The sequence below is a fragment of the Nanorana parkeri genome, unplaced genomic scaffold, assembly GCF_000935625.1.
Source record: "Nanorana parkeri isolate BGI_ZX_2015 unplaced genomic scaffold, ASM93562v1 scaffold636, whole genome shotgun sequence".
In the NCBI taxonomy this organism is placed as follows: domain Eukaryota; kingdom Metazoa; phylum Chordata; class Amphibia; order Anura; family Dicroglossidae; genus Nanorana; species Nanorana parkeri.
The window spans coordinates 168960-191181 of NW_017306904.1; the positions used below are offsets into that span (position 1 = coordinate 168960).

Here is a 22222-nt window from a genome sequence, read left to right on the forward strand (position 1 = left end):
TCTGCCTATCTAGAGGCAGAGCCAGCTGTACCCGCCCCCTCCCCCGTCCGATCCGCCAGTCAGCGCTGGCGGATCGGAGCGGGGAGGGGGGAATCCAGCCCCTCCCCTGTCACGGCTCTCTGCCGTAACAGGATCGAGAGGTGAACGAACGCCGGTATGTGTTCGCTCACTTCTTGATCTACTGAGCCGACCTGTGACAGTCTCATTGTCACAGGACGGCTAGAACTATGAGGTGAGTGAAAAGCACTTAACTCATAGTTCTCCTTTAACTATTAACACAAATGTATCTAATTTGTGTATCAGCTGTACACCCTCAAATCATCTCTGAATTCATTCTGACACTGTCCTTCCTTCTGGAGGGTGGCTACTTTTGTTCTCCATAGTCCCTGTGTGTGTTGTAAAGTAGCCACCGCTCCAAGCTCATTCCCAAGATGGACTACAATTTCAATACCTCCAGAAGGAAGGACAGTGTCTGCACAAATTTAGAGATTATTTGAGGATCTACAGAGTGATTCACAAATAATCTACATTTTTGTTAACAGTTAAGGTACTTGAGTGCATTTTTAAAATTTAGCTCCCGAGTTTAGTGTCACATCAGGGTATTCTAATACAAGGTATACTCTTGGATTGTAAAATGTATCGATTTTATTTTAAGTTCACTAGCTTTATGTGTTTTGCATATTAGCTTTAGTTTTCTTTATTACAAAGTAAATAAACAAATATTTATATACTTTTACTAGCAATACAAAGCCCTCTTTGAAGGAGAAAACTGACCAGATATTTATCTGACTGAATTAGCAAAATTCATATGGCCTTAACACATAAATATGGCTCTTTAATTTAGCCATTTGAGTGTAATTTTAAAATCTCATTGGGCTCTGAAAATACCTATAACCTTTTTTTTAATTAGTAAACCTACCCTGGTATGTCAGCTTTGTAAATTGAGCCTGCTTTTTTTTTAGACTAAGGCAACAGTGGAAAGCAAAACACACTCTGACTAACAATTTTTAAAAAAAAATTCAGACTGGATTCATCAGAAGATATTTTATTTCATCCATATTAACGGATCACAACACCAATGCCATATACTGTATCTACTAGATGCCACCAACTGTTCTTGCTATTATTATGAGCTATTTTAGGCTAGAGAAAGCTGACTGTATGCTTCAATAAGATTATTTCTACCTTAATCTATAAAATCAGCAGAGGGTGCTATTATGTATGAATGAGAATTGTAGGTTATGGCACATATGTGCCTCTGATTTGATATTTCAAAGAATTTCAAAGAGCGGCCAGTTCTTAGCGTATACAATAAAATAAGACATGCTGTGGCTCACTGTTCTGAGAAAGCTAGACAGATAGAGACACAAAGAGATAGAGATAGAGAGAGATAGAGATAGAGACACAAAGAGATAGAGAGAGAGAGAGATAGAGATAGAGACACAAAGAGATAGAGAGAGAGAGAGATAGATAGAGATAGAGACACAAAGAGATAGAGAGAGAGAGAGATAGATAGAGATAGAGACACAAAGAGATAGAGAGAGAGAGAGATAGATAGAGATAGAGACACAAAGAGATAGAGACAGAGATAGAGACACAAAGAGATAGAGACAGAGACAGAGACAGAGACAGAGACAGAGACAGAGACAGAGACAGAGACAGAGACAGAGATAGAGATAGATATAGATATAGCATCTGTCCTTTAACAACTGCAGCATTTTGTGTGTTTTTTAGTACTTACCATTTTCTTCTAAGTATGTCAGAAGTATAGAGTTGGGCTCCGTTCCCTCTGTGGCATAGTCAAGTGCAATATTGCTATTCACATCTTGCAAAAGTACATTTGCTCCCGACTAGAGAAAAATAAAAAATAAAACAATATAAATATTTAAAAATATTGCTTTGATGTTACTGTATTAAAACAATGTAATCACATGAGACTATGTGGGTGCAATGCCAAAATTAAATCAAATATATTTTCCTTTTTTTAAACTGCATATTTTAGAGAAAAAGATACTCATACTTGGGGCAAACAAGCTGGCAGAATAGGCCATTCTACAAGTGACCCTGTGTGGGTATTATCAAAGGCAACAGGGCATGTGGGGACGGTTATGGTAGTCAAATCTGCCAGATGCACCACACACATGTATCAAAAAGGTTCACTCTCATTTCTCTACAGAAAATACTGAACTTTTAGATCAAAGGTAGAGATCTTCCAACATAGTAAAAGGTAGTTATTGGGCATATATCATTAGATTACAAAAGGGACTCATTCTCTGCTATGGTTATTTTATCCTGTAGAGAATGCAGAGGTTAGTATGGGTCTCCTTGCTGCAACAAGAGGAGGGACAAGACTCCATGTCAGTGGGTGAAGGGTCAGGCACTCAAATGGGGGCATTGTGCTGTTAGAGTCCTTAGTAAATAAGAATCTAGTCATTGATTTACTTCCCCAGGATCTGTAAAAAAGATAACGGTTCTGGGTAGACTAACCCTTTAATACTTACAAAAGGCATCTTTCCAGCCTCTGTGTCTATTCTGCATTAAATATCCAAATAAAGTTATGGGGTACATGTAACAATTGTGCAGTGAAAGGATATTTTTTTCAGAATGCCATAGTTGTTTCCAGATTATAATGAGAGAAGTTAGTAAATATTTGATAACCTTTACTCTTTCTAAATACATAATAACCAATGTAAAATTACTTGCCATAGTTAATTGTTTAAATGTGCATTTTTACCAAAGTCATTGATGATCGTCCTGTTGGCTTTGCCCTAATTTTCAAGGACAAATCCAGATAATCATGGAAAGTAATAACAGCATAAAAACGCGGGAGAATATTACACCCGTAAACATCTTCCAGCACTAAAATTGGTAAAAAACAGAACCACTGGAATGTTTGGCTTGCCCAATTGACTCTACCCACTCAGCCTTCCGGGCCAAGCTGTCAGAGATGCTGTTGGGCAGGCTAACAGATCTGGTACCCGGTGGCTCTGTGTCATATACTCACCTAGGAACACTCCAGCATCGGGACCCAGCAGCCTCACACGCATGGGCGTCGTGCCGCTCCTCCTTCTGCACACCTGCTCTCACAATAAAGCAGCAGGGTTTTTGATTGCTCAGTATTCCACTATTACCTGTGAAACGCTGAGCAATCATCCTCTGTGTAATCTGCCTGCTCTCACAGCCTGGACATTGTGAGCTCCCACTGCCTCCAGGTTCTAATGCCAGTCTCTCCCTCTGCTCTGTGCTGGAAGCTGCTACCTGTCTCCTTCACATCACCGTAAGCTGCTGCCAGCAGTCTGGATTACTACAGGGGAAGATCCCCATCAAACCGCAAGTAGCATGCTACCTGTCATGGACTATTGTTATGCTCCTGCCATACTGACATGTCATTGTGAACCTTGTAGTGAATTGTGCTGAGTCTACATTGCTACAACTCCCATTGCACTCACTACCAGTGGAATCTGTTATCAAGTCGGGTTCAGATCTCCTATAGCTACTACCAATACTGAGCGTGATTGCATGGAACTGGGAAGGGGATTTGTTGCAAACTATGAATTGCATCCCCCCTCATTCAGCCTATGTAAACGGTTTACTGAGAGAGTGATGCTCCTGGAGTACTATAACCTCTGGTCACATTCAGACCTCTTGCAAGCTTGGTGGCACAAACCATATTCATATTAATTTAAACCCTTTAAGTTGTTCTTAGTTATAAATTATGCAGTGCACGTATAACTATTCATGTATGTTGTTATGCTTTGCACACTCCTCTAGGGCGTATGAGGTAATACCTCTGTGAAGTTAAGCGAAATAAGACGGTGTATGATGTCACACAATTCCAAACCCTCCTTGAATTGTATGGAGAATGCAGCACAGGAATTGAATACTGAATAACCGTCTCCACATCACGTGTATTGAAGGAGGCGGATTGTGCCCCTCCAAAGTAATAACGCATCTCCGCAGCTGCGATCCTACAAACATACCTGTGGCGTGTTACACTCTGTTGGAGATGCACAGCGCGGAAGAGATCCAGGCCCTGGAGAGGAAGTTGCGGGTGGAAATGAGCAGGAGGAGGAGCTGAGACAGGTGATCAGTGAGAAATAAGTTTTTTTAGAAGTCTGTCAAGCTTGACTGGCTAACTTGTAACAGTTGCAGTACACTATGGTGTGCCTTAATCTTTCACAGTGTATTAACATCTTAAGCACTTTACTCACTTCAGTGGCGGATCCAGGGGGAAGCAATGGGGCAATTGCCCCCAGCCCTCCCCCCCCCCCCCCCCCCCCCCCCCCTCTGAGCACAAGGACAAATCCAGATAATTATGGAAAGTAATAACAGCATGAAAACTCAGGACAATATTCCACCCATAAACATCTTCCAGCACTAAAATTGGTAAAAAACAGAACCCTGGAATGTTTGGCTTGGCCAATTGACTCCACTGCAATACTGTAATTGCCCCCAGCCCCCCCCCGAGAAAATTGCCACTCCCTGCCTCCACCACCCTGCTGTCCCTGGCCAGCTGCACCAAACAGTAACTGGCTGAGGGCTGTACTATAGTCAGCAAATCAGACGGCCACCTCAGCTTATGCTTGGGCCTAATGGGTGTTAGTAGAGAGCCGCCGAAAGCTATCTCCAGTGGAAGGATCGCGGCAGAAGAGGTCAGATGATCTCTGTACCCCGGGGAAGAGATCGGGGGTCAGTGGACACAGAGGCTATGGTGGGAAAGGAGAGAAATGGGCACAGTGGCAGGGTGAGAGCTGCAGGGGTCAGAGGACATAGAGGCAGTGGTGGGTGCTGGCCTGCAGTCTGCAGTGCATTGGTTCTGGTCTGAGGTCTGCTGTGCATTGGTTCTGGTTTGTGGTCTATCATGCATTGGTTCTGGCCTGAGGTCTGCTGTGCATTGGTTCTGGCCTGAGGTCTGACGTGCATTGGTTCTGGTCTGAGGTCTGCTGTACATTGGTTCTTGTCTGTGGTCTGTCATGCATTGGTTCTGGTCTGAGGTCTGATGTGCATTGGTTCTGGTCTGAGGTCCGATGTGCATTGGTTCTGGTCTGAGGTCCGATGTGCATTGGTTCTGGTCTGAGGTCCGCCATGCATTGGTGCTGGTCTGAGGCCTAGGTTATTCAGATCCCCTGTCAATTCTCCTACTAGTTCTCCTGCAATTCACCCAGGATAATTGGGAATTTAAGAACCTAGGTCAAAATAGCCCAACAAGAAAAATTCTGCCATTCAGCTCACTTTCCAAATTGCCTATATTGGTCTAGATTTAGACAATTTCCTAGCAATTACCTTGTAATTCACCTTTTAGTGAATAGACCGGCTATTTTGAAAATAGGGTGAAGAAATAATTTCTGTAAAACAAGAATCTATATGCGGGTGGGGCTTGTGGATGGGTGGGGCTTGTATATTGGGGGCCCCATAATCTCATATTGCTCTGGGGTCCCATGTGTTGTCAGTCCGCCCCTGCTTACAGAGAAAATTAATCCTCTCTTTTTTGAGCTGGTTAACATTGTCACAATGACAGAAAGTTATAGAGAATCCAAAAGAGTTAACACATGAACAGGAAGCGAAAGGAAATGTTCCTATGGGGATTCATGTTGGATTGATATACCCTAGATTTAGAATGATTTCCTCTTTTACTTACTGTTGTTTCTTTGGCACAGGAAGTGAAGGGTAAGCTAACTGAGCTAAACATATATTTAGCTTTACATACACTTTAAAGGCAAACAAAATGGAATAAATAAATTATGACAATATATTATTTTGACTGATAATTCTTGCTTTAAACTAAAGCATCTTAAAGTGTGCTTGCATACAGTTTCATTTGTTGTGCCATTCTCTTCTGAAACCTAGAATTGTAATGCTCTTTAGTTTATTTGAGGACACTGTGCTGTCATTACATGACAACTGGGCGGAGCCGGGCATGAAAAAGCCTTTACTTGTCCCGCATTAATATTCATTGACGACCCCTTCTGAAAGTACAGCCGCTGAATTTCAGCCATGCGAACACTTGCTGGGTATGACTGCGTGAAGTGAGCGCACACTCTTTTGGCATGCTGCAAGACCTCATGGAAGCCAGGGTACCTAACTAGGTACTGCTGCACCACCAGGTTGAGGACATGTGCTAGACAAGGCACGTGTGTGAACTTTCCCTGCCAAAGGGCAGAGAGTAAACTAGTGTCATTGTCAAACACAACCATTTCTGGCACAAGATGGTGTAGATTCAGCCACGTTTTTTACTTTCCCCCCAAAATCTGACAGAATCTCTATTCCAGTGTGGCCACAAGGTTGAGAATGTGTGCCAGGCTAAGGCATGCGTGTGAACTTTACCTGCCAAAGGGCAGACAGCAAGTAAGTGTCATTGTCAAACACAACCTTTCCTGGCACAAGATGGTGTAGGGCCAGCCACCTCTTGACTTGCCCCTAAAGAGTTGACATTATCTCTATTCCAGCATGGCTTTAGCCCCCAGGCATACAAGAAAAACAGCATGGCAGCATTTTGCCTGTATTGTTTCATAGGCTCTTGGTTGCTTGAGGAGGACTAGCGATTCTGATAAGTCACCAGATAGCACCTTCTGTGGCACCTGACTGCAGTTGAAAGGCCTTTAATTTCATGATTTATAATTGGTTGCTCATTGCCAACCCATACTCGAAGCTCATCCCTAGCTACAATGAACTGCAGTTATGTTAGTACATGGAACATATTTATCAAAAATATGACAATTCTTAAAGTGAATTTACAGAAACAAAACTTATGCATGTGCTGGCATTTTAAAATGCCAGATTCCAGGGTCTCTAAATATGTACCCTTCAGTATCTACATACGCTTTCATTTTATATCCTAAATAAAGTTTTATACAACAACATTAAGTTCATATTGTGTTCCTTTAAGCCAGCTGGGAGGCTAATAATATTGAAATGAACATACTTTTCAGTCACTTTGCTCCTGTTCTGGGCATTGTGTTGCTGTCAACTTTAATGCTGTAACTGCAACAAGTAATGAAAGATAAAGCTATCAAGATTTAACCTAGTTTATTTACGAGAACATTTGTTGCCTAGAGTGAAACAGTTGTGGACATTATTTCTTCCTCTCCAAATTGAACACATCCCCCCAGAACTCCACTCCACCACAACACCTAGGACTCAAGGATAGTCAGCTCAACCTACATCGATGATATCACGTCACCACCAATTTCACAGTGAGTTGCTACATATACTTGTGACCAACGCTTATTGATTATTCGCCTCTTCACCATCTTTATCTCCCACTCTGGTTCCCTCTGCCATCAACCAGAAGATCAACAACAGCACCAACTTCTGGATCTATCCTCATCATCACACCTATCCCAAATACCACACGATTTAAAATCCACCCATCAGGCCCACACTCCACGTGGACCTCCACTTCCTGACAGGTCTCTACTTGGTTATGGCACTTCCTTCCCTACTTTTTGTTTTTCTTTTGACAAACGTCGGACACCCTGGTCTGCACATACGAGAAGCAGAACACCAGAGTAATAACATCTGTGCCCACACCTTCCCCCATTTGAAGAGCGCTGTACCATGGGACAGCTCTCATAACTTTTCATTGTAGAAATACTTTGTATGCTGTGTGTAGCATATTACTTCTATTTTAATCTAAAAAAAATTGAATTCAATTTTTGGCCCTCCACAACTGAATAGGGATGTAGTTTGGGCAATGAGGCTTACATTTTTTATCCTCCAAAGCAAAATTGGGTATGTGGTTTAGGTAATGAGGCCTACAAGAAACTGGGAAATACTATGCCTGCTGTGTGTAGCCTATTACTTCTATTTTAAATAATACAAATATAAACTTTACATTTTTTTGGTCCTCCGAAACATAATGAGGTAGAAGAAATAGTAGACATAATACATTTGCAGTGTGCACAACATTTTCTCCTTTTGTTAGTGTAAAAAATACAATTCATTGTGTGTATTCGTCCTGAACAGCTGTATGTGTTGTTTCAATTTTTAAATGTGGCCTATAACAGCTGCAGCAATGTTGTTTATTTAGTCTGTAAAATATGACTTCCTTTTTCTGTAATATATGTACATTTAAATGAGGATTGTAGGATGAAAAGCTGCATGTTTTGTGTGCTTTTCAAACTGTAGCCTACTCCAAATGCTTTAGTAAGTATGAAGTCTGTACAATATATCTAACCTTTATCTTAGAAAAAGTATACTCTATGATTTATTTCATGAGGGAGTCTATCCAATATTCTTAGCTGTTATCTCAAAAATAATACACTCTATTTTTTTAAACCTGCTCAGTCTCCCTTTCCTACATTGTGCCCAAGCAAAAGTGCTTACATTATTTGCAGCATGTCTTTACAATATTCCTTGCTGCTGTCCCTAAATACACTCTTATTTTTATTTGTTAAAACTGCCAAATCTTCCACTCTTACACAGCAGCCCAATCAAGCAGCTTACATATTCTACAGCCCTCTACTGCACTATATGCTTGGCTATTGTCTTTGAAATATGGCACTGTAATTTCCCGTTCAGCATAACATCTGACTTGTGTCTGGAATGTGGGGTTGTGGTTTTTGAAATATTTTGGTTAACTCTGTAGTGATATTTTATTAAACTTTGTAGGCAATATAGTGTGGTACTAAACAAAAAAAGATAACGAGCTATGCTATCAAACTGTTTTGCCATTGTTTTGCAATTGGTATAAAGTTAGGTCTTTAATTTTATTTTTTTAAGTGTAAACCTACCAATTTTAAATCTGTTTTGTCTGCTACTACCACCATGCAATTTTGGCCTATTACTGTTAGCTAAAAAATCAGGTGTTGTAGTTAAAACTACCTAAACATTTTTCTAGTTGAAAGAAAATCAGATTGTGGTGCCAGTGCCAAGGAATAATTTCAATAAAAAAAAATATTGCATATGCAACCTGTTTGATGACAGAATAGTGTCCCAGATGCTGCCCCATGAACCATTGTGGAACCATTCGCATTTCCACAATTTACAGTGAGTTACAATGAGTTCAATTGGCCATTAAACCTAAGCATATTTGCTCATTGCTAATTGTAGCTACACACAACTGTCCCTTGTAGCATTCAGTGACAAATTACAGGGTTATACAGTGAAATAAAGGTGATTCTGGGCTGTATGGGTAGGACAGCTAAAAAAATAAATAAATAAATGTTTAGTTTAGGACTAAGGCTGGCATAACACATGCACTACTTGTCAAAGCGGATTATCAGAAAAAATTCTATTGTTTTCTGCTGCCTTCCACTAGCCTCTAGGTGCTTGTCACAATGTAATATGTAAGTTAAAGTGTACATTTCACACCAAAAGCAATGGAACCAAAAATGTTTTGATTATTGCTTTATAACAAGGTTTTTTTTTCCATCTGTTTAAGATGAGAAGCATAAAGCAAAATGTTTAATACACATTTCACACTATCTGTCAGGGTTGGAAGTGTAATTTAGGTGGCACAAAACTGAACATTTACACTGACACATTTTGTGACTCTGTAATAGTACAAACATTGTTTTTTTTTAAATCATGGGCTTTGTTAAAAGATCCTTCTATTTTTTATAATATTTTTTTTTAGTATAAGCTTTCTAAAATCAATTTGATGGTTTTCCATGGAAAGAAAAAGTACACATAGGAGACTAGAGTTTGGGCTTGGACTTTGTATCAGTGGTGTATGTGAATATAAAGTTATAAAACTAGATAGAGTAAATAGAATTAACAACAAACCAGGGTTTAGAATGATGCACCCATGTGCATCATAACTAACACTCACCTCCCCTTCAGCAATGTGACCTCCGCAAGCTCCCTCACTAGAACTACATCTTCTCCCAGTTTTCTTCCGCATTTGAAATCTTCTTTAATCTTGATTGACAGTGCTGGGATGACATAACTCCCATGCATGCATGGCTGTTCATTCATCCCAGCAGATGCAAAATGTGTACATTGAATCGTGCATGTACAGCTCAATGTACATGCTCATGTACATTTTTAAGAAGAGTGTGTACAGATAGGAAAGAATCCTTTATTGCAGAAGAGACATCCTATGCCTCTTCTGCATTAAAATCCTGCACATTCACACTTTTTTTTTAATTTAAAATTGTACATTAACATTAAACCTTATCTGCCAATAATTTTCCCTTTCAAGCAGTGCATTCAACAAAACTTGTAGTGCAAATACAGTAATTACATGTTAATCCCAAACTTTGTAACATTTAAAAAAAGTAATAGTCCTAACATTGTACTTTGTGGTACACCTCTAACAACCTTAGACCATTTATACTATAAATTACTAGTCATTACTCTCTACAACTGGCTAAATACACTCTTTAGGACAGTTTTCTATCCATTTACAGACTAAATTATCTTGCTATTCCTTAATTTACATATTAGCCTTCTGTGGTTAACTGTGTCAAATGCTTTAGCAAAGTCCAAATATACTTCCTCCACAGCTACACGTTTCCCTAAGTTTCAATTCACTTCCTCATAAAAAGTAAACAACAAACATACAGTACATGTGTTTGACAAGTTTTTTTTCATAAATCACTGCTGGATATCACGTATGATATTGTTTCGAGCAGATAGTCTTGTATGTCCTTTAGTAACCGCTCAAATATCTTTCCTACAGAAGTTAAAGTTGCAGGTCTCTAGCTATGGGTTGAAGACCTAAATCACTTCTTTCTAAATACAGGCACCATCTTTGACTTACACCAAATCCTGTAATGCCAGAGTCTGTAAAAATTAGATGGATTAGAAAAATGTTAGGCTCAACTCTTTGATGACATGTAGGCATAAGTTATTTGGTTCATGGGACTTTATTTTGTCTGTTTCTGGACCCTACCTAGTCTGTTTATGTGTTAATACCATCCCCATCATATACAACAGCTCTGTCATTTTCCTTTGTATATCAGTTGTTTGTTTTTTTTTAGAAGGCCTACATGCTTGGATCTAGCCTTTTTTATTAATATGTTTAAAGCTTTTAGGGGGGATTAATCTTGCTCTCTTTAGCAACCTCTCATTTGTTTTACATTTTGCCCTGCTGATTTCCTTTTAACAGCTTTGATTGGATTCTTTGTACATATATGGTTTAAAACTCTCCACCAAGGAGATCACTTACATCTCACATAGGCAGATATAACCACATTTTCTGTTTACCCTGCCTCTCAGAAAGACAACATATCCTGGGATGTTAACAGCTTATTCATGAAGAATCAAGTCAATATTCTACAATACCAATTAAATTATATTGCTCTTTATGTACCAAAGTTTCCAGCGCTCTCATTTTGCTTACCAGACTTCTGGCATTTGTGAACAGACACTTTAAGCTATCATTACATTGTATACTTTATACTATAATCACAACTGTCTTTCATCAATGTTTTTGCTTTTAAAATAGATATCTCCTTATCACCTGCCATAACCTTCTCCCCGTCTTTTCTAATTTTACACTTCAGTAGTGCCTGACCTATCAGCCCTATTATTTTCTAAATTACACTTCCCTATACATTCTAGTTTAAATACGCCTCCAATCTTCCTATAAAACTCCTCCCTAGCACAACACACCCCCTTCCATTTATGTGCAAACTATTTGTAACATATAGGTTGTACCCCAAGTTAGCCCAGGTCCTCCCCATAACAGTTTCCTTCTCTTTCCACGCCTCTCCTTCATCTTCTTTCTCCATTCATCTTCCCTGTGGACTGGAGGCATTGTGTAAATCAGTAATGCTTCTACTACTACTATGGCCACAACTTCTAAAAATAAAACTGACATAAGTACTTTATCTGTTATACGAAAAACACAAATTAGAAATTATACATCTACTAGTGCATTTATTCAAATATCTCTGTTCACGCTCATCCACGCACAATCTCAGCAGCACAACACCATCAAAACTCTACAATAACTATATGCAGAAAGCTGTGTTCCTAATATCTGCATTATACATATAATAAAATTAAGAGCAAACCAGTAAGAAAATATTGACAATAGTCAAGTCTTTTTTTCCCCCCCTCGTTTGAGCATCATAAATTACCCACTGAACATGGGGTTGCGACCCACTTTTGGGTTGCAACCCACCAGTTGAGAACCACGGTCATAGAGTAAAGCAAAGAAAGTGTGAAAAGAGTTTAAATATTACTTATTATAGAAATATATTCTAAAGTGGCCTTAGGTCTTGTTCACACCATGTCCTGACCAGAACAGTTTGTTCGCGGACCAAAAAAGCATCCCAATGTATCCCTATGGTATTTCTGGGCTCTGTTCACACTAGCACAGTCCGTTCTGGACCAGACAAAAGAGATACACGTTTTCTCTGGTCTGAAATGCACTGGAACGAATGGAAATGCATCAAAACCGCATACCTTTTGCATGCAAATGCACTGGACCGGACCTGAAAGCCCATTTTAAGCTAAAAAAACAAGCAAAAAAAAGCTACGGAACAGCGGAAGTAGCAGGAGAGACGGAATGCTGTTTTTAAGCCCCCCCAAACGCCATGAAAGAATGCATGTAAGAAGATATCGTTAGAAAACAAGAGAAACAGGCACAACTAACATCAAGAACCAAGAATGTAATTTCTGTATTAATTTTAACATATTATTGGCATACCATCTGCTTGTCTACAGACAGCATCAGACAAGAAGAATCTCAGAATTATACAGCACTGGCCAATTGCTCAGAAGATGAACCTAATTTATTCTGTTTTAATAATTTGACTAGCTGGAACAACCTGTGTCTTAGCTGGGCCAAAATATTTATTTCAATGAAATTATAAACATGAAATAAAATTAAATGGCAGACAGATTCTGTCTATGTTCAGAATTTAGACATTTAACTCTATGATAACCACTAACAATTATCATCAACAATATACATTATGTGGACTGAATTACTAAAAATTAGTAAAATGTAAATGTACATACTTTGAAAACATTCCTGCATGAAGATATAGTAAAACAGGAATTCTACAAAGTGTGATCCTTGTATACATGACTGAGTTTTAAACATACATATTACGCTACATGTGTAATTCTACTGATACATTGTGCAGCATATTACCAAATCTAAAGCTCCAGTAATTCAAAGTAACAGCCATTCACTTTTGACTGACATACAGTGTAAGCAAGAGGCAATTAGGTTAATTTGCTGTTGTTCCTTTTTACTGCTGCTTTATCACAAAAAATACAATTTGAAGATAATACGTATTGCCTTTTTATATCCTAGGTATCCTTTGCTGTCAACAATAAGGGAGTTCTAGACATGGTCTAGTTTATAAGAAAATAGGCCCAATATTAGGCCCAATACATGTCCCAACAGGGTGCAAGCAAAGAGACCTTTTCAAGCACTGCTTGACCTATAGCCAATTATTCAGTTTTAAGTGAAGAAAAAAGAAGACAGCTTTAACTGTGTGTGTTGTATTTGGAAGAAGATCAAAGTGGGTCCTAGTAGGGTATGTCTGGTTCCAGGACTGATGTCTTAACGTAAAATTATAGTGAAAGGATGTGCCCATGTAGGGGCACTGTTAGATGTGTGTCAGGGACCAACCTATTGCATATTTATTCAGCTATTTGCAGCTGTTCATTCTTCTGGGCCATAGTCAAGAACTTAACAGTTAGCAATAGAGTCATCTTTTTTGACTCCTAATGACGATTTTTCCTTTGCCACCACTTCACTGGTTTAATGTGGTAAATTTCTTACTGCTTTTTCCCTCCCCTTACTGAATCCTCCAGCACTTTAGATTCTTCTACCGTTTTAATGCACATGCCCCAGTGTCCCCTTTATGCTCTCGTGCATTGTGCCCACCTAAAGCAGCATGGTGAAGAAGTACTGTTCAGCTCCAAATTTGTCCATCATATTGTTGCAATTATTTTGTCCGAACTTGATCGACTATGAGGAGAGAAGTGCTAACACATAAAATCATTTTTAAGAATTCTTCCACGTTTATACATGAGCTATAGGAATTCATTAAACATGCTGGATTGCTAGTTGAAATGCAAACTTTAAAGGTTTTAGTTTACTGAGGTCCACAGCATGAAAGAAGAAATCTGACAGGTTGCTATGGTTTATGAAACATTTCACATTAACCTCTGCCTTACTACAGAAGCTAGGTACTGTAGAAATATCGAAAGGAGCAACGCTATGCAGACTTTAAAGCCCATCTCCAAAATAAAGTTAATCCTCCTCCCACCCCCCCTTTAACTGATCTCTGGATATAAAAAAAAAAAACTAAAAACAAAAAAAAATCTCAATGCCCCCTAAAGCCATGTCTCATGATACTCTTGTCCTAAGCCTTCTCTTCACTTTCATTGGGTTCCTTCTTTGGGTGTCCATGTGAGTGCCTATGTGGCATGTTGGCTGTCTAGCAGTGAGGTCCCCCCGGGATCCTGCATGGTGAGTGATGTCATTGCGAGGGGACTGTCAGGAACCAGCTAGAGAGGAACCATCTGCAAAGCTAGGTTAGGAGTTTCCCTAGCAGTCTAGACAGGGTGATATCAAATAAATATTTGTAAGAGGCATTGTCAGAAGAATTAGCCTGTACAGCTAGAAATGTTCAGCTGTTTTTCGGATAAATGAATACTTTTGACACATCTATATTTTCACTTTAAGATTATAGAACAATTGTATACATTAATCATACCCATTTCCTGTACCTTAAAGCACTTTTTCTTAACATTATCTGCCAAAGTAGCATGTACATTTTTCAAACATATTATTTTTGGTAAAGAAAACCATTATCATTTACAGATCAATAATTTAAATAAAGTCTGGTCTGGTTGTCTATGGCAAGCCAACTCTGCATTGGTGCATGTTGTAAACATAATAATAAATCTTGATAAACAAATGTGATAATCAAACTGTTCACAAACAAAGATTCAGACAGCTACCTCTTCATAACATAGGGAATGGTTATGTTTGTAATAAATACATAGATCCCAACTGTCCCTGATTTGGAGGGACTATCCCTCTTTGAAACCAAATCCCTCTGTTCCACTTTCCTCCTTGCATATGCATAGACCTGTATAGCAATGTTCTATTTCACTACCAAAAGTGTTACATTGCCCTAAACACTTAATCCAACCTTTTGAATTACTACTTTTATTATTTTGAAAAACCAGTATAAAGGGAAAGTAGTGTGTGTGGAGGGGAACCATTTTCTAGTTTAATCAATCATTTATTGCATTAAAATTAGGAGCTTGGCAGGGGTGTGTCATACTTAATTTACACTAATATGTGTCCCTCTTTCACATCTCAGAAAGTTGGGAGATATGTTAACAGAATGCAGACTGCAAACCATCTAGGATTTTTGTGCTTTTTTTATATATTACCATGGCTAAGTGTATAAAGTGAACTGAACTGAGGAAGGGGTAGGGTTTAGAGCCTATGCAAACACCGCATTTTAGAAAACTGATATTGGCACAGGAGGTTGGTGGGGGGCTGAAGTGATACCTTGCAAGTGCCCTCAAGATATGTTCTTGCACCTTATGCTGCCACTAAATTGTTAGTCTGAATCTTCAGTCAGGGGTCATATTAACACCAGGGTAACATTTTTCAGATTAACTATTTCCCTATATTCCATTATTACTTACAAAAAGAAGTAGAAGGACAATATCAGGGTTATCACAAGCACAAGCAACATGCATGGGAGTCCAGAATTCCTCATCCTGGTGATTCACATTAACTCCTCGGTCAATGAGGATTTCTGCGGCAAAGGAATTATCATACCGTGCACACTGCAAGAGAAAAGGATAAAATCTCATAGCAGGAAAGGAATATTTACATAATACACTTCAAGGGCTGCCTTCACAGCACAGAGCTATAATTGACTGTGTGCAGAAAGTCACAGATTCATGGAGGAAGATAATATACAATTTAAGACAATTACACACACTTACAACTGGCTGTGGATGACAAGGAAGCAGGATAGACATTATATTTTAGTATGAAGGGGTCAAAATGAAATGATGCCTTATTTCAAACAGCGTGCCAATGCCTGTATATGCTAGCCAAATTGTGAAAATAAGTAGTAGAAGGGCAAGATAAATGCAGATCTGATGTTTATAGCAAATGGATTATGAGGTTATGTCTGCTATCAAGCAAACAAGGAATGGCTCCCTATTCTAACAGCTGGATGAAGATAAACTGAAGGAGTAGCATGGCACATATGAGATTGACAATACTGGAATACAGTAAAAACTGGAGCTGCGAGTCAGATCAATTGATCTTTTGATCTGCTCACACACCTCAATAAGCATATATTTTGCATATGTCCTTCTCCCTAATCTGTGCCTTTACCTCTCCTCCATACAGCTGTAATATAGTTGTACTAACACTGATCGCAATCTCTCCTTAGTTGAAGGGTAGTCTATGTGTAAGTATTAAACCAGATTTAAACATGTTTAACCTCCAACAAGTATACAAATGCAGCTTAATAATTATAGGGACTTCTATCCACTGCCAACCAGGCTACCATAGTCAAAGTTTCTAACAACACCCCTAGGAAACCAGCGTTGGTAGTTTTTGATAGTTTCGGCAGTTTCAGCCCCTCAACTCTGAAATGTGAACTAACCTATAAGGCAAACTGTTATTGATTAGCTTATCTGTAATACTTAAAGTAAAATTAAGCTCTCAAACTTTTTTCAATAATTAATCCAGATCATATATTGCCCAGCAAAGTATTTCTAAGTAGACCAACCATTCACAGTCATTATGTATTTACATCATGTATAAACAGCTGGCTCCAACTCTCTCTCAGCTCTACTTCCCTGAACTTCCTGTTCGGTAAAAGATCACAAGTGTCAGCCCAGTCTCCAGCAGATGTCCATCTACTAGCCTGATCAAGGGAGAAGGGAGGAGTGGGGGTAGGGGGCAGGGAGAAGTGGTTTGCCTTGGTCTGCCTGTGTGTTTCAGGAGATGCACAAAGTTTACTAGCACACAAAAGGACGACTCCAAAAAACCTGTAAGGGAAGGGAGCCATCCTAAAACAGGATGTCAGAGCCAGTGCTTTGGAGTGTTCCCCTGTACCCCTTCTGTTTGATTTTAGTTGGTACAATCCCTAGCTTGACACTTCCGGCCCCTCACTCTACTGTTTAGATAATTTCTCTTTTCAAGCAGTGACAGGGCTTAAAAAAGTAATTGAGGGGGATTTATTAAATTGGAAGCAGACAGAATCTGAAACAACTGTGCAAGGCAACCAGTCAACTTCTATCTTTAATTTTCAAATCTTAACTGAACAAACTGAAGATAGAAGCTGATTGATTACTATGGGCAACTGATACAAATTCTGTCTGCTCATTTTTAATAAATTCCCTTCTTACACTTTAAAAGACTGGAAAACAGTATTGTACTGATCTAAAGTAAAACTGTGTTGGATTGAACTTCTGTGTCTTATTGAAGAGTCAAGCTGCCTGTGGATTCTGCCAGGTCAGCTAGTGGCCATATTATTCGCACAGACTGGGTCTAAGGAGGTATGTCATTGCATATGGTATATCTTGGATATATCTTTATTTGGATACACCTGTTAAAAAGATCAGCTAGCATAATCACTTTGTGTTGGATCCCATTTAGACTAATGTGCTGTAGCAAAGAACGATAAAACTCATTTTTTTATTGCACATTACTGCAACACACATTAACTCATGGATATCCGTTACCCCCAATACACATATACAGTACAAAAAAAATGCACCTCAACTATAAGGTACTACAATGCACAGATGTGAATACTCTAGATGTTGTGGTGTGCTGTGTTGCTAAAATAATGCATGTAAGATTTTTGTGCACTTAGGTGCATTGAGACAATACAGCCTGGCTGTGCATGCACAACTTGGCATGCTTTACTATATATGTACGTATACAAACATATGGGTTGTAAAAACTATATAAATATGTATTTTTTTCATGCATATGTATTAACATATTCTCTATTTCTGTACAGAAATAAGATCTTGCACTATTTGATCTGAAGAAGCTGACTGTCTCTGAAACACGTTACCATCATTTGTCTCTGCGCAAATCTTTTCTCCCCCTTAAAAAACACCATCTAGAACATATTGATCAATACATGGTCTTGTGACCTATATTCTTTTCTATGATGTACCTCTTTATATACTTGGTTTTTAAGATGTATGCAGCCTTTTATACATCTATAGACTAATAAATGATTATGAAGTTGAAATACTTGTAAGGATAAAATGTTTTACCATATAGGACACCTATAAAATCCTAATGAATGCAGCTCTAGGGTTCAAATATAAAATTATTATTTTCTTCCAAAAACTTACCAGATGAAGCAGGCATCCCCCAGATACAGTAAGAGTATGAGGATCAGCTCCATCCTTAAGTAACTGTAACACTGAAACATAAAACATACAATATTTCCTATAACCTTGTAGAGAATATAACATTGACATTAAATTATAACTGGTATACAACATATGTCAACCAAAATTTGGGGTTATTTACAATAGGCTATTTAGCACAGCGGTACACCCCACAATAACTATCTTTAACAACTGGACCATCCCATTTAATTGCTCTATGTAATGTAATTTAAATGGTTCATTTTTATAGCATGCTTCCACAATACTGTAAGCAGCAGTTTGGCTATTGTTTACATTAAGTGAAGTAGTAGGCATACTTGGACACATCATTACACTGAAACCGCACTTTGAAAATCATGGAACTGTTTGAACACTTCCTTTTGAAATTGCTAGTTGTCTGGCTGTATTTGGCTTCAGTACCTGTACTGATCCAGATGTGTGCAGATCAGTTCAGCTAGCATGAAATTCAAGCATCTGATATTCCTTCCAGGCCAGTGGTTCAGAATGTATTTAAGCCACTGGATCAGCAGGACAGCCAGGGAAATAGTGAGTACAGAATGGGAGGTCATAGATGTCAGCCTCAATTTTCTCACTGCAAGCTTTCATTAACAGTGCAGTGAACAGAGTATATAATATTATATATTATAAAGAGGAATAAAATGTTTTTCTGAATACTATATACACAAATTAGTAGTAGCTTGCAAAGCAATTTGATCAAAAAACTGACATAATCATGGTTATTCACAAAACGGTGAAGGATTTGGAGAAGGCAGGAGAAGTGAACAATCTAGGACAACATAGCTGAACTGGAAAGTGAGCTGAATTGGGGAATTTTTCCAAATCAGCTATTTTGGCCTAGATTGTTCACTTCTCCTGCCTTCTCCAAACTCTTCACCCTTTTGTGAATAACCCTGAATGTGTCTCTAAAGCCAAATTCTTAATTTTTTAATAAGTCTATTAACGGTTATATTTTAAAAATGGATTGTGAGGAGAGTCTCCAGAGTATTTTACAAACCAGAAGACTCAAGCTCATCTGTTGACTGTATCAAGACAATTCTGGTTAGTCCCTCAAGGTCTATAATTTGTTGCTCTTACCTTCTTTATCATCATGGTGGATTATAGCATCTTGTATCTTGTCGGAGAGATGGAAATTAACTTTGTAGTTTTTCCTTTGCTTACTTTTTTTCCTGTATGCATCCTGTTTTTGCAGGGCCTTTTCTCGCTCGTAGTAAGCCTTGATTTGGTCACAGCGCATACGTCTTACCAGACGCTGGCGCTGGCCCAAAGGAAGAGATTCCAGCAAGCACTGGTCAATTTCCATGTCATGTGATCGAAAAACATTACAAAGCTGGAAACAACCTATAGGAGAGAAAAAAAAACAGGATTATGTTCTAATTAAATTGTATGAAGCTTTCAGAAACCTATATTTGATTTTAAAACTAAACTGTATATATAAGCATACAAGTGCTTTTCCTGGTTATTTGAAAATGTTATATCATCAATGTAGTAATTCAAATGCATCCCCCAATCATTTAGCAAAGTTCATTACGTGCAGTGCAAACAATAAGCTTTTCAATTATAAAACTGTTTTGAAAAAAAAGGAGGTTTCGGTGTCACAAAAACAGTCAAGAAAAACAGCTCGGCAGGACCCCACTCTCAGTTAAGAAGACCACATGGGAGGACTCCCCTCTGTGCTGGTGCATGGAAGAGTCAGGAGCAGAGGCAATATTTTTATGAGCATGGAAAATATCTATAGGAGGTCAGAAAAGAACATGTTGAATACATAATGTGAATGATTTCTGCTGTGAAAGGTATATCATAACAGCCACAGAACGCTTTAGCAGCAGCTTTACCCACCAATGTTATTACCAACATTTATCAACAGTGATTACATTTAGAGAAGAAAAACATGATCTTAAGGATGATAAAGGTAAGTAACAACATAAATGAAAAATGGAAATTAACGAGTAACAATTCTGAAAAAGTGCAAGCAATTTAAGATGCCTGAGTTGTCTTTATATTTATTCCCATGATTCTATGGAAACCTTTGGTTTCCAAGTCCAAGTTGTATAGAGGGCTTAGTCTTCTGTCTAAGCTTAGATCAAGCCCTACTCCCTTGTAGGGTTAAGCCTTAACTCATGTCATTTCACTTCACTATGTTACACAGCAGCAGCAAAGCTAATCTTCTACTTGGGATTTTACCACCATGTGGTGTCTCTTATCACATTGCTGCACAGGACTGGGAGGTATAGGCATTGCCAAATCTCACCGGATAATTAGAATAGCAGCTATACAGCCAGTCTAGCCTGTCAACCAACCTCACTATTTAGATGGGGATACGTTCATTTCCTAGCTGTAGGATCCAGTCCCTGTTAGTTCCTCCACTCCTGCATCCCTCATCTGCACCTGCATCTGAAATTTCCTGTCAACCTTGTACCATATTCTCGTTCTATCCCTGCTCAGCTGCCATCTGCACAGGTGTGCCCAGGTGCTGCAACATGGTACACACATCAGGATGTGATATACCTGCAGGGAGCTCTGGTAAACATGTAGTGGCTTGTACATAGATTGTTTCTTGGCCCTTTTTAGGGCTTACACCCTCTCCAAACGTGAAGATAGCACAGAGGGTCCATTATGCAGTTTGTCAGTGAAATATTACACAAAAGTAGTATTTTAGGTTCTCCAAAATCATTTTTGTGAACTGGTGATCACACGGTAACTGCATATTCAAGATGAAGTCTTCGTCAATTTTTGGTCAGAGAAAAATAAGATCTCTATGGTCTATCTGGTCTCTGCATATTTTAATGCAAGAAATTATATTTCACTCTTTAGAAGCTGCAGATTGGCATTGAATGTTGTAATTTAATAAATTATCTACTAGGGCGCCCAGATCATTCTTCACGATTGATTCATCCAGTTTTACTCCACCTAGTTTGTATTATGTATGCATATTTTAGCCCCCAGGTGCATAATTTTACAACGATCAACACTAAGCTTGGTGTATATCTGCCCAGTCAACCAGTGCATTCCAGGTTAATTTTCAAATTAGAGATATCTTATAAGATCTGTATGCCACTACATAGCTTACTGTCAAGATAGAAAAAAATAATGGTCCCAACACTGAACATTGGCGCACACCACTCACAACTCTTACATTAATCACAACTCTCTGAATGCACTTTTCACATTGTCTTTCACTGAATAATCTGTTTATAGATCTTAACTTTCACAGTAGCTGTGTGAGGATCTGTGTCAAATGTTTTAGACAAGTCCAAATATAAAATATTCACAGCTACTCTTTAAAGTGACACTAAACTCAGGAGTTACATTTTAAAAATGAATTCAAGCACCTGAACTATTGACAAAAATGTATCTTATTTGTGTATCACTCAGCTGTAGATCCTCAAATCATCTCTGAATTGGTGCTGACACTGTCCTACCTTCTGGAGGGTGGCTACTTTTGTTTCCCATGGTCCCTGTGTGTGCTGTAAATTAGCTACAGCTCCAAGAATGCACCCGTGATGGACTACAATCTCAAGATTAGTAAACAAAACTTTCGATTGTAGTCCATCACAGGAGTGAGCTTGGAGCTGATATATATTTAAAGAGCTTTTTGTGAACTTGTCCTTGAATAACCCCTCCCCCCCCCAACACACACACACACACACACCTAAGTGCAGCTTGCCAAGTTAAATATGTATGGGTCTATTTACGAAGCAGCCGAAGGATCTAGCCATAGCTTCGGCCGATCCTTTGGCTAGCTTCGGCCCCAGGACCCCTTCGGTTCAGTAGAACCGAATGGCTGCTGTACGGGCTATTCACAATAGCCCGTACAGCTCCCGAACTTAGCCGAGTGGCTCAGTCGAGCCGAAGGCATATGCCCCGGCTCGGCTGAGCTGCGCTGAAAGCC

At 38.9% G+C, this 22222-nt stretch overlaps 1 protein-coding gene across 1 annotated transcript in view; it reads right to left on the reverse strand.

Annotated features, from left to right (window-relative positions):
- MYO16 (myosin XVI) overlaps positions 1-22222 on the reverse strand; it is a 214031-nt gene that overhangs the window by 167228 nt on the left and 24581 nt on the right. Inside the window, exons 2-5 of the mRNA XM_018563152.1 lie at positions 19408-19671; positions 18274-18344; positions 15580-15723; positions 1742-1850 (exon numbers count right to left, since the gene is read on the reverse strand). Of these exons, the coding sequence (XP_018418654.1) occupies positions 1742-1850; positions 15580-15723; positions 18274-18344; positions 19408-19671 (588 nt within the window). The remainder of the gene's footprint in view (positions 1-1741; positions 1851-15579; positions 15724-18273; positions 18345-19407; positions 19672-22222) is intronic.